Here is a 13,360-nt window from a genome sequence, read left to right as displayed (position 1 = left end):
GCCCTCCTCTGGACCCGTTCCAGTTTGTCAGTGTCCTTCTTGAACTGTGGTGCCCAGAACTGGACACAGTACTCCAGGTGAGGTCTGACCAGAGCAGAATACAGTGGCACTATTACTTCCCTTGATCTAGATGCTATACTCCTATTGATGCAGCCCAGAATTGCATTGGCTTTTTTAGCTGCCGCGTCACACTGTTGGCTCATGTCAAGTTTGTGGCCAACCAAGACTCCTAGATCCTTTTCACATGTACTGCTCTCAAGCCAGGTGTCACCCATCTTGTATTTGTGCCTCTCATTTTTTTGGCCCAAGTGCAATACTTTACATTTCTCCCTGTTATTTATACCCCGCCCATCTGGCTGAGTTTCCCCAGCCACTCTGGGCAGCTCCCAATCAAATGTTAAAAACAACACAGCATTAAATATTAAAAACGTCCCTGAACAGGGCTGCCTTCAGATGTCTTTTAAAGATAAGATAGCTGCTTATTTCCTTCACATCTGAAGGGAGGGCATTCCACAGGGCGGGTGCCACTACCGAGAAGGCCCTCTGCCTGGTTCTCTGTAACTTGGCTTCTCGCAGGGAGGGAACCACCAGAAGGCCCTCGGAGCTGGACCTCAGTGTCCGGGCAGAACAATGGGGGTGGAGACGCTCCTTCAGGTATACAGGTAAGGAGGAGAGCAGTTACTGCGCAGGTTTACGCCTGGATTCGAAGAGGTTCGGTGACTGGGATCACTGACGTATCACTGGGGTTGACTGATAAGGACCACAAAAGAGCTCTGCTGGATCAGGCCCTTCTGAACCAGCGTCCTGTTCTCACAGTGGCCAACCAGGTGCCCCAAGGAGAAACCCACAAGCCGGACCCGAGTGCGAGAGCAGGTCTCCTCTGCTGTGCTGTCCATCAACTGGCGTTGCTCCCTCCAACTGTGGAGGCCTTTATCATGGAGCCTTCATCACGGCTAGTTACCACCAATAGCCCTCTCCTCCTCCATGAATTTATCAAATCTTCATTTAAAGCCATCTAAGTTGGTGGCCATTGCTGCCTCCTGTGGCAGGGAGTTCCATAGGAAAACATTCTTCAAGAAACAGATAAAAGTTCCTTTAAGTTCATTCTTCAAGAAACAGATAAAAGTTCCTTTAAGTTTTAAAGAGAGTTCCAGAATTTTCTTTAGTGGTACTCATGGCTTGATGGGTGTCAGCTGGAGGTGCGGATAAAGGAAGTTGCAGGCTGCAGTTTCAGCACGAGGAAAACACACAAACGCACAATGAGTTTATACTGTGCTGGAGAGATATATGTAATTTTTTAATTTAATATAATTTATTATATTAATTTATACCCCGCCCATCTCACTGGGTCTCCCCAGTTCCAGTTAGAGATAGGTAGCCGTGTTGGTCTGCCATAGTCAAAACAAAAAATTCCTTCCAGTAGCACCTTAAAGACCAACTAAGTTAGTTCTAGGTATGAGCTTTCGTGTGCATGCACACTTCTTCAGATACACTGAAACAGAAGTCACCAGACCCTTCTATATAGTGAGAAGGTGGGGAGGGGTCTGGTGACTTCTGTTTCAGTGTATCTGAAGAAGTGTGCATGCACACGAAAGCTCATACCTAGAACTAACTTAGTTGGTCTTTAAGGTGCTACTGGAAGGAATTTTTTGTTTTGGGTCTCCCCAGCCACTCTGGGCGGCTTCCGACAGAATATCAAAAACAATACAGTGTCAGACATTAAAAACTTCCCTAAACAGGGCTGCCTTCAGATGTCTTTTAAAAGTAAAATATTTGTTTATTGCCTTGACATCTCCTGGGAGGGCGTTCCACAGGGCAGGTGCCACCACCGAGAAGGCCCTCTGCCTGGTTCCCTGTAACCTCACTTCTTGCAGCGAGGGAACCGCCAGAAGGCCCTTGGAGCTGGACTTCAGTGTCCAGGCTGAACGATGGGGGTGGAGACACTCCTTCAGGTATACAGGGCCGAGGCCATTTAGGGCTTTAAAGGTCAGCACCAACACTTTGAATTGTGCTCAGAAACATACTGGGACCCAATATACGTTTTTCAGGACCAGTGTTATGGGGTCTCGGCGGCTGCTCCCAGTCCCCAGTCTAGCTGCTGCATTCTGGATTAGTTGTAGTTTCCGGGTCACCTTCAAAGGTAGCCCCACGTAGAGCGCATTGCAGTAGTCCAAGCGGGAGATAACCAGAGCATGCACCACTCTGGCGAGACAGTCTGCGGGCAGGGAGGGTCTCATCCTGCGTACCAGATGGAGCTGGTAGACAGCTGCCCTGGACACAGAACTGACCTGCACCTCCATGGACAGCTGTGAGTCCAGAATATAGAAGGCATGTAAATGGTTTGTATATATTTGTAATAAATGGTTGTGCAACCAGTCAACCAATAAAGAAGCTCTTGACTGAGAGCCAGTGTGGTGTGGTGGTTAAGAGTGGTAGACTCGTAATCTGGGGAACCGGGTTCGAGTCTCTGCTCCTCCACCTGCAGCTGCTGGGTGACCTTGGGCCAGTCCTACTTCTCTGAAGTCTCTCAGCCCCACTCACCTCACAGAGTGCTTGTTGTGGGGGAGGAAGGGAAAGGAGATGGTTAGCCGCTTTGAGACTCCTGAAGGGGAGTGAAAGGCGGGATATCAAATCCAAACTCCTCCTCTTCTCCTTCTGAGGAATTTGACCAGGACTCCTGTTCTTGCCGCCTGCCTCCGGGGAAATACTCCGCTATAAACAGTGAGAAGTGGTTTTGCCGAGGTGCCACCACGCAAGCAGAAAACGCAGCCCAAGTGCGTGGGTGGTAACCTCTAATACCATAAGCTAACCATGCGCTGCGTGGAAAAGGGCTTTCTTTTCCCTGCCCTGAATCCTCCAACAGTATCATCAAGCACCAACTAGTTCTACAGCAGAGGTGGCCAACTCTCAAGAGACTGCAATCTACTTTCAGAATTATAAACTGGCAGTGATCTACCCCCATTTTGGGGGGGGGGGTTCAGCTCAAAGTTGCTGAGATTTTATAGGGAGAAGAGCCCCATTTTGGGGAGGGTTAAAAATAAGCTTTCGGGGGGGAGGGTTTCCATTGGGGGGGTTAAAGGCAAGGGACATGGGTGGCACTGTGGTCTAAACCACAGCACCTAGGGCTTGCCGATCAGAAGGTCGGCGGTTCGAATCCCCACGACGGGGTGAGCTCCCGTTGCTCGGTCCCTGCTCCTGCCAACCTAGCAGTTCGAAAGCACGTCAAAGTGCAAGTAGATGAATAGGTACCGCTCCAGCGGGAACGTAAACGGCGTTTCCGTGCGCTGCTCTGGTTCTCCAGAAGCGGCTTTGTCCTGCTGGCCACATGACCCAGAAGCTGTACGCCGGCTCCCTTGGCCAGTAAAGCGAGATGAGCGCCGCAACCCCAGAGTCGGCCACGACTGGACCTAATGGTCAGGGGTCCCTTTACCTTTAAAGGCAAGGGAAAAGGGGGTAAAGTCACTCATAAAAAGATCACTATGGATCAAAACAGCAGCACAGAGAAATCTCCGTCTTCCCTTCCAGAGATCATACAACAATGGAGGGCAGGAGTCAGTTTTAGAGACGCCAAGGAAAGGGAGCCAGAGATCGACCGTGATCTACCAAAACCTCGCAGGGATCTACCGAGAGCCAGTGTGATGTAGTGGTTAAGAGCGGTGGACTCCTAATCTGGGGAACCGGGTTCGCATCTCTGCTCCTCCACCTGCAGCTGCTGGGTGACCTTGGGCCAGTCCCACTTCTCTGAAGTCTCCCAGCCCCACTCACCTCACAGAGTGTTTGTTGTGGGGGAGGAAGGGAAAGGAGAATGTTAGCCGCTTTGAGACTCCTGAGGGGGAGTGAAAGGCGGGATATCAAATCCAAACTCTTCTTCTTCTTCTACCAGTAGATCGTGACCGACCTGTTGGACATGCCAGTTCTAGAGTGATGAGAGAGGGAGAAAAGTTTTTCTCTCTACACTTTCGCCATGCCGTGAATAATTGTACGAACTTACATATTGTTGCCTCTTACTCCAAACTATTTAAAAAAGTCCCTAAATGCTGTAGCCTTCCTTCAAAGGATGACCCTTGATAGTTTTGCTTGCAGTGGGAGACCTGGGTGACTGTAGTTCTTCCTCTCTCTCCCTTTCCCCCAGGGACACACGGAAGAACTCTGGGGCCTGGCCACCCACCCTGCTTTGGACCAGTTCCTGACCTGCGGGCAAGACAAGCAGGTTCACCTGTGGAGCGTGGCCACCCATCAGCCCCTGTGGAGCAAGGGGATTGAGGTGAGTTCTTGTGACGGGTGGGGGGCAGAGGCGAGGACTGGGTTGGGCATTCTGTGGGGGGTTCTATGTGAGGGCCAGGTCGGGCTCGCCCACCTGGGAAGGGAGCCCTTCTAGGAGAACTCTGACCCCAAACCTCCGCTGCCTTGTGGGATATCTTCAGGAGAAGAAATAAATAATAATAATAATAATAATAATAATAATAATAATAATAATAATAATAATTTATTCATACCCCACCAATCTGGCTGAGTTTCCCCAGCCATTCTGGGTGGCTTCCAATCGAGTGTTAAAAACAATACAGCATTAAATATTAAAAACTTCCCTGAACAGGGCTGCCTTCAGATGTCTTCTAAAGATAAGATAGCTGCTTATTTCCTTCACATCTGGTGGGAGGGTGTTCCACAGGGCGGGCGCCACCACTGAGAAGGCCCTCTGCCTTGTTCCCTGTAACTTGGCTTCTCGCAGTGAGGGAACCGCCAGAAGGCCCTCGGAGCTGGACCTCAGTGTCCGAGAAAGGGTTCAGGAGGAAACCCTACACAAATTTGGAGGGGCGTCCCTAAGTCAGTTGGATGGCGCCTTGTACGCTTCCTTCCAGCAATTCCTGGAGCCAAGCTGGTGCCAAAAGTCTTGTTCTGCTTTCCTTTGGTGAGGCTGAGGGTGTGGGGGTCTTGTCCTCTGGGCAGCCCAGTTTTGGGATGCCTCCAAGGAAACGGGGGCAACTGGCAGGCCCCCAGCTGGCTCCAGCCTACCGGCCAGCAGCCAAACAATCTCCGGTCCTTGGATCAGCATGTACCGTATGTTCCGGCGTACAAGACGACTTTTTATCCCTGGAAAATCACCCCTTAAAGTTGGGGGTCGTCTTATACGCCGGGTATACGCATTGGGAAGGAGGAGGGGGAGCCAGTGACCAGAGGTGCCCCTTCTGCTGTTGCTCCTCCTCCCTCCCCACAGAAGGGGATGTGGCCAAACGCCTCACCCGCCAAACGCCTCGCCTCGGGCTGCTGCTGCTGCTGCTACGGCAGAGGCAGCGGAGGGGTGTGCGCTCTGTCCCTGGCGCCACTCAAACTCTAAAACTCTAAAACTCTAAAACTGAACAGTAAAAGTTGGGGGTCGTCTTATACGCCCAGTCGCCTAATACGCGGGAATCTACGGTACCTGCGACTCGAGCTTCAGAAGCTGAGCGCGCAAGCCAGCAGAGAGGAAACCCCTTTGCAACAGAAGGGCAGATAGAGGCTGTGTAAAGGGTATTTACAGGCATTTTATTCAGCATCAGGACAAAGGGGAAAACATGTCTTCCCTCCTTCGTGTCCAAGCAAACAGCATAAGCAAAAGCTATACACACAACGGAAGTTCCCAGCAAGCTGTGCTGGAATGTAAACAGACATGTGACATACAGTGGTGCCACGCAAGACGAATGCCTCGCTAGACGAAAGGGTTTTCCGTTTTTCAAGGTGCTTCGCAAGAAGAATTTCCCTATGGGCTTGCTTCGCAAGACGAAAGCGAGTTTTTCCACTCCCCCCCTTTTTCTAAGCCGTCAATAGCCGCTAATAGCGCTAAGCCGCTAAGCCGCTAATAGGGTTGCTTCACAAGACAAAAAAACCGCAAGACGAAGAGACTCGCGGAACAAATTATTTTCGTCTTGCGAGGCACCACTGTACAACAAATCCACACGTCTGTTCCTCTTAAGGTGGAACGGAATATCGTAAGACCCAGGACCTCCAGACACACTGCCCAGGCTTGCGCCCTGTGGGGAGTCACTTGGGTGATAACGCAGTTCTGTGGGATCCCTCCCTCCCCAGTTTCCATAAAATGGTTCCCACGCTTAGTGCTACACATCCCATAATTGCACTTCCTTTCTCTGTCTCCTGCAGGACGCAGCTCGCTCGGCTGGATTCCATCCCAGCGGCTCTGTGCTAGTGGTGGGCACCGTAACTGGCAGGTAATTATTATTATTTATTAGATTTGCAAATGGCCTTATACCCACGGGTTTCAAAGGTGGTTCACAGGATAAAATCACAATATAAAAACACAAAATACATATTGAAAATGAAAACAAGAACAACCCAGTAACTCGCCCTCCCCATTCACATTTTGAAAGGGTATCGCGCTCCGTTACTTCCAGGTTGCCACGGAGTGCAACTCGAATGCGCTCAACCCCGAGGTATGACTGTACAGTGGTACCTCGGGTTACAGACACTTCAGGTTACAGACTCCGCTAACCCAGAAATAGTACCTCGGGTTAAGAACTTTGCTTCAGGATGAGAACAGAAATTGTACTCCAGCGGCGCGGCAGCAGCAGGAGGCCCCATTAGCTAAAGTGGTGCTTCAGGTTAAAAACAGTTTCAGGTTAAGAACGGACCTCCAGAACGAATTAAGTACATAAGCAGAGGTACCACTGTATTAGAAACACAAAACAAGAACACAAAATTTATAATAAAACAAAGCACATTTAAAAGGCTGTAGAATGTTAACCAGCCAAAAGCCCTAAAGAGAAACATTTTCTCCTGGCGCCTGGAGATACATAACCTGTAGCTTTTTCTTTTCTGTTTTTTGTATGCTTCTAAATAAAGAGTGATAGATTAGAAGCACTGGTGTCGATCTGAGTTATTGGACACACCACGTTGACACAGACAAGCCATTTTACGCTGCGTGTGAACTCTGCTACTATCCGACAACTGAGAAGAGAGGCAGTGTGCATGTGGGCGCCATTGAAGTTTGTCGGAGTGCCGACAAATCAGATTTATTGCAGTGCCGTTGCAGCAAGACTCAGTGGGTCAAAGGATTTGCGACCCACAAACTTTAACATGCAGAAATCCAGCTTGCGGCGTTCTTTTCTGCTTTGATCCAGGCATCCTCAGCTGCTCTGACCTCCTGGAAAACTTTCCCCTCCCCTCTCTGCTTCAATTCAGGTGGCTTGTGCTGGACACGGAGACCCGAGATCTGGTGACCATCCACACGGATGGAGGGGAGCCCATTTCTGTGGTCAGCTTCTCCCCAGGTAGGAGATGGGGGGGGCGAAGGGAGGGGTACGGAGGGAGGAGCCAAGAGGTGGGTTTGGAAGGAAGGTTGCGGCAGAATCCTACCGTGATCTGTTGGTTTGTCTTTGCCTTTAGCTGCTGCTGTTGAGTTGTGACATCTGCAAGTAGCTTTCTTCCGCCTGGGAAAGGCAAGAAGAGCATTCGTTGTTAAGATAGGAGGGCTTGTCCTCTAGGTTCGTTCCTTCGTTCTTAACGGACGGAGCGTAAAGAGCTTTGGGTCAGACCAAAGATTCGGCTAGTTGGCCGGGGGGAGAGGGTGTCCTGTCTCCCAGTGACCAGCCAAATGCCTATGGGAGCCCACAAGCAGAACATGAATGCAATTGCGCTCTCTCCCTCCTGCGATTCCCAGCAAATTATTATTATTATTATTATTATTTTACAGTGGTGCCCCGCAAGACGAACGCCTCGCAAGACGGAAAACCCGCTAGACGAAAGGGTTTTCCGTTTTGGAGGCACTTCGCAAAACGAATTTCCCTATGGGCTTTCTTCGCAAGACGAAATGTCTTGCGAGTTCCTGCGGGTTTTTTCCCCCTTTTTTCCCCCTTTTCCTAAGCCGCTAAGCCGCTTATCAGCTGATCCGCTAAAAGCCGCTAAACCGCTAATAGCGCTAATCCACTGTATTATTATTATTATTATTATTATTATTATTATTATTATTATTCCACCCTATACCCGGGTGTCTCAGGGTGGTTCACAGAATAAAATCAAGATATAAAACCACAAAATACCTAATAGAAATAAAAATAATGCAATACACCCGCCCCCCAAAAAAACACATTTTAAAAGGGCATAAGATGTCAATCAGATCAACCAAAGGCCTGGTTAAAAAGGAATGTTTTTGCCTGGTGCCTAAAGGTGTATAATGAAGGCGCCAGGCGAACTTCCATGGGGAGAGCATTCCACAGATGTGGAGCAACTGCAGAGAAGGCCCTGTTCGTGTGTTGCCACCCTCCGGACCTCTCACAGAGGCGGCACACGAAGGAGGGCCTCGGAAGATGATCTCAGGGTCCAGGTAGGTTCATATGGAATGAGGCGGTCCTTGAAGTATTGCGGTCCTGAGCCGTTTAAGGCTTTATAGGTCGAAACCAGCCCTTTGAATTGGGCCCAGAAGCTAACTGGTAGCCAGTGCAGTCAGACCAGGATCAGTGTAATATGTTCAAACCGTCTTGCTCCTGTGAGCAACCTGGCCGCTGAATTCTGCACCAGCTGTAGTTTCCGAACCGTCTTCCGAGGAAGCCCTACTTATAATACGATGGGATTTGTAGGGACACTGAATCCCAGAGATATGTTGTTGCACTGTTCAATTTGTTTTTAACAACGCTTATGCGATTTTCTTTTCTTTTGGATGACGGCTAACAGAATCCTGACAAGACAGAAGTACTGTTTTGGGGGGACAGGAGGCGGGCGGGTGTGGAGGACTCCCTGGTCCTGAATGGGGTAACTGTGCCCCTGAAGGACCAGGTGCGCAGCCTGGGAGTCATTTTGGAATCACAGCTGTCCATAGAGGCACAGGTCAAATCTGTATCCAGGGCAGCTGTTTACCAGCTCCATCTGGTATGCAGGATGAGACCCTCCCTGCCCGCAGACTGTCTCGCCAGAGTGGTGCATGCTCTGGTTATCTCCCGCTTGGACTACTGCAATGCACTCTATGTGGGGCTACCTTTGAAGGTGACCCAGAAACTACAACTAATCCAGAATGCAGTAGCTAGACTGGTGACTGGGAGCGGCCACCAGGACCACATAACACCAGTACTGAGAGACCTACATTGGCTCCCAGTACGTTTCCGAGCACAATTCAAAGTGTTGGTGCTGACCTTTAAAGCCCTAAATGGCCTCAGTCCAGTATACCTGAAGGAGTGTCTCCACCCCCATTGTTTTGCCCAGACACTGAGGTCCAGCTCCGAGGGCCTTCTGGCGGTTCCCTCCCTGCGAGAAGCGATGTTGCTGGGAACCATGCAGACGCCCTTCTCGGTAGTGGCGCCTGCGCTGTGGAATGCCCTCCCATCAGGTGTCAAGGCAATAAACAACTATTTTACTTTTAAAAGACAACTGAAGGCAGCCCTGTTTAGGGAAGTTTTTAATGTCTGATGCTGTATTGCTTTTAATATTTGGTTGGAAGCCGCCTACAGTGGCTGGGGAAACCCAGCCAGATGGGCGGGGTATAAATAATAAATTGTTATTGTTATTGTTACTATTCCAGGTTGGGAATATTCTCCGGGACCTTTTCAGTAGAAAGCAATGTTCAAATATTACAAAAAAAAAAACCTAAGCCTATTGGAACTGACTCCTTCGGAAGGTGGCAGACTCTCCGTCCTTACAGGTTTTTAAATAGAGGTTGGATGGCCATCTGTCACAGATGTTTCAGCTGAGATTCCTGCCTTGCAGGGGGTTGGACTGGATGACCTTCGGGGTCCCTTCCAACTCTACCACTCTCTGATTCTAAGTGTGCACTGGAGACTGAAAATTCTGAGCTGCGTTGAGACCCCCATTTTGCCTTCCAGTGTCTGCCCACCCCTCCAATCCCCTGGCTCTTGCTTTTGTGCTTTGCAGATGGCAAATACCTGGCTCTGGGCTCCCACGACAACTTTGTCTACATCTACCTGGTTTCTGAGGGTGGCAGGAAGTATGGGCGCGTCGGCAAGTGTTCGGTGAGTGGAGGCACAACCAAAGACAGAATTGCATTCTGCCCAGAAAGATTCCCTTCCCTTCCTTCCTTCCTTCCTTCCTTCCTTCCTTCCTTCCTTCCTTCCTTCCTTCCTCCCTCGACTTCCGTTCACCCAAAGGTTACAACATCCAAAACTCCATGTTTAAAAATAACTTACAATCACAATAGAAGGCGGGTGCTAAAGATACACAAAAAGGGGTGCGGGTGGCGCTGTGGGTTAAACCACAGAGCCTAGGACTTACTTGCCGATCAAAAGGTCGGCGGTTCGAATCCCCACGACGGGGTGAGCTGCTGTTGCTCAGTCCCAGCTCCTGCCAACCTAGCAGTTCGAAAGCACAAAGCGCAAGTAGATAAATAGGTACCACTCCAGCGGGAAGGTAAACAGCGTTTCCGTGTGCTGCTCTGGTTTGCCAGAAGCGGCTTAGTCATGCTGGCCACATGACCTGGAAGCTGTACGCCGGCTCCCTCGGCCAATAAAGCGAGTTGAGCGCCGCAACCCCAGAGTCGGCCACGACTGGACCTAATTGTCAGGGGTCCCTTTACCTTTACCTTAAAGATACACAGTGGACACTCGGGTTGCGAAAATTTTCTATAGCCCAGACTCTCCAAAGCAGCTGGCAAAAACTTACGTATCGCAAAATAAACACCCAAATCTAGTTTCAGAAGCAGAAACGTCCCTGTGGCAACATGGCTGAACGGGATTTCTTTGGTCCTCACTTGAGCAGTTGGGTTTGATGTCCAGCGGGTGCAGAATGCCGCGGCGAGACTCCTTATGGGGTCTTCGCTGCGAGATCACATTCAACCGGTACTATACCAGCTGCACTGGCTCCCGGTGGAGTACAGGATCAGGTTTAAGGTGCTGGTTTTAACCTTTAAAGCCCTATACGGCCTAGGACCCTCGTACCTACGGGACCGCCTCTCCTGGTATGCCCCACAGAGAAACCTACGGTCTGCAAATAATAACATCCTCAAGGTCCCAGGCCTCAGAGAGGTTAGGCTGGCCTCAACTAGAGCCAGGGCCTTCTCGGCTGCGGCTCCAATCTGGTGGAACGCTCTGTCACAAGAGACTAGGGCCCTGCGGGACCTGACATCCTTCCGCAGGGCCTGCAAGACAGAGTTGTTCCACCAGGCCTTTGGTCAGGGCGCAGCCTGACTCCCTCCTCTGGCAACCTGCTTAGAATCTTGCTTAATTAGTTGCCATTAATTTGATTTTAATTGATTTTTATAATGTAATATTTTTTAGAATGTGTGATTATCTGATGGTTTGATTGTTGATGTTGTTAGCCGCCCTGAGCCCGGCTTCGGCTGGGGAGGGCGGGATATAAATAAAATTTATTATTATTATTATTATTATTATTAGCTATGAAGTATTTACGGCCGTGCAGGCCATCTTCTGTTTCAGGCACCTCTGGCTGTAAGGCGGTCTTCGCCAACCTGGTGCCCTCCATTATGTTTTGGACCGCAACTCTCATCAGCCCCAGCGATGGTGCTGGCTTGGGGGCTGATGGGAATTGTAGCTCCAAACATATCGAGGGCACCAGTTTGACGAAGGCTGCCATATTAAGGTAGCGAAACACTGTAATATTGCAAGTGGGCAGCAGAGGGAGCTGCTTTGTCAGATATAGGGGTGCAGCCAGCCATGCATAAATGAATGACGGGTATGTCTTTTTAAAAATAAAAATAAAAATTATCCTTTTAAAAAATGTCTTTCACTCCTCTGGGCAGGTACGGCTGTCCACAACAGCCTGATTTTCTGGGCTTTTTTCGACTTGGCCCCAGAAGATGCTGTACAACATGAGCCTCTGGCCATGTGCAGAGTGTCCACCTCACCTGGGCACAGGGAGGAGATTAGCAGGGCACATGGTGGCAGTGAGTGCCAGGGTCCTTTGCCTTGAATGAAAATAGAACGCTCTGGGCTCAGTTGGTTAGAGCGTGGGGCTGATAGTGCCAATGTCGCAGGTTCGATCCCTTGATGGGACAACTGCATAATTTTGCATTGCAGGGGGGTTGGACTGGATGATCCTTGGGGATCCCTTCCAAGTCGACAATTCTGTGGTTTCTAAGGGGTTGTAGAGCATCAAACAACACTAATAATAACAATTAATAATAATAATAATTTTTTATTTATACCCCGCCCTTCCCGGTTCAAAAACCGGGCTCAGGGGGGCTAACAACAAATTTAACACACTTTAAAACAGTTAATTAGAAAAGCAGCAGAAAATACAGTATAAAAACATGAATAACAATAAAATTCAAAAATCAAAAATCAATTAGATGATCACCAGGGCTAGCTGGCTGAATTGGTCCTACTTGGGCCAGCGAGGAGGCCAGGGGAGAATTAGCTGTGGGATCCCAGAGCAGGTAATCTTCATAAAAGATGCTGGACACTGAGGTCCAGGGCTGAGGGCCTTCTGGCGATTCCCTCACTGCGAGAAGCCAAGTTACAGGGAACCAGGCAGAGGGCCTTCTCAGTAGTGGCGCCCACCCTGTGGAACGCCCTCCCACCAGATGTCAAAGAGAAAAACAACTCCCAGACTTTTAGAAGACATCTGAAGGCAGCCCTGTTTAGGGAAGCTTTTAATGTTTGATGTAGTACAGTATTTTAATATATTTTTTGGAAGCCGCCCAGAGTGGCTGGGGAAGCCCAGCCAGATGGGCGGGGTATAAATAATAAATTATTATTATTATTATTATTATTATTATTATATTATTATTATTATTATTATTATTATTATTATTATTATTATTATAATAAAAGGGGAGGAGGAGGGAAGGAAGGGGGATAAAAGATCAGGCTAAGTTCAAGTTGAAAGCCAGGCAGAATAGCTCTGTCTTACAGGCCCTGCAGAAGAAGGTTAAATCCTGCAGGGCCTTAGTCTCATGGGACAAAGCATTCCACCAGGTGGGAGCCATCACTGAGAAGGCCCTGGCCCTGGTGGAGGATAGTCTGACTTCCTTAGGGCCCGGGACCTCTAAACTATGGTTGTTCATGGACCTTAAGGTCCTCTGCGGGGCAGACCAGGAGAGGCGGTCCTGTAAATACGAGGGCCCTAAGCCACAAAGGGCTTTAAAGGTCAAGACCAGCACCTTGAACCTGACCCTGTACTCCACCGGGAGCCAGTGCAACTGGTAAAGCACTGGGTGAATATGCTCCCATGGCAGGGACCCCGTGAGGAGCCTCTGGGTTATGTGTGTAACAGGAAGTGTTCCCCTTGCAGGTGTGTGTGTCTGTCAATCAATCAATCTAAAATCTCCCCTTTGCTCTAGGGCCACTCCAGTTTCATCACCCATCTGGACTGGGCCTTTGACAGCAGCTGTTTGGTCACCAATTCTGGCGATTACGAAATCCTGTACTGTGAGTATAGAGTTTGGGTTCTTTTTCTTAGCACCACC

The 13,360-nt window shown here is 49.5% G+C and overlaps 2 protein-coding genes across 7 annotated transcripts in view; both read left to right on the top strand.

Annotated features, from left to right (window-relative positions):
• FBXO27 (F-box protein 27) overlaps positions 1-3,931 on the top strand; it is a 62,951-nt gene extending 59,020 nt beyond the window's left edge. For both annotated transcript variants that reach the window (XM_081869480.1, XM_081869479.1), the window contains one exon: positions 3,915-3,931. In XM_081869480.1, coding sequence (XP_081725606.1) covers positions 3,915-3,925 — 11 coding nt within the window. In that variant the 3' untranslated portion in view covers positions 3,926-3,931. The remainder of the gene's footprint in view (positions 1-3,914) is intronic.
• Positions 1-13,360, top strand: part of EML2 (EMAP like 2) — a 53,046-nt gene that overhangs the window by 34,816 nt on the left and 4,870 nt on the right. For all 5 annotated transcript variants that reach the window (XM_081868866.1, XM_081868868.1, XM_081868865.1 and 2 more), the window contains 5 exons: positions 4,133-4,264; positions 6,136-6,203; positions 7,174-7,262; positions 9,853-9,950; positions 13,235-13,322. In XM_081868866.1, coding sequence (XP_081724992.1) covers positions 4,133-4,264; positions 6,136-6,203; positions 7,174-7,262; positions 9,853-9,950; positions 13,235-13,322 — 475 coding nt within the window. The remainder of the gene's footprint in view (positions 1-4,132; positions 4,265-6,135; positions 6,204-7,173; positions 7,263-9,852; positions 9,951-13,234; positions 13,323-13,360) is intronic.

This window comes from Podarcis erhardii (assembly GCF_964252035.2).
Source record: "Podarcis erhardii genome assembly, chromosome: 7".
Classification (NCBI taxonomy): Eukaryota; Metazoa; Chordata; class Lepidosauria; order Squamata; family Lacertidae; genus Podarcis; species Podarcis erhardii.
Note: the sequence above shows the minus strand (reverse complement) of the source record. Positions and strands in the feature narration are given on the sequence as shown.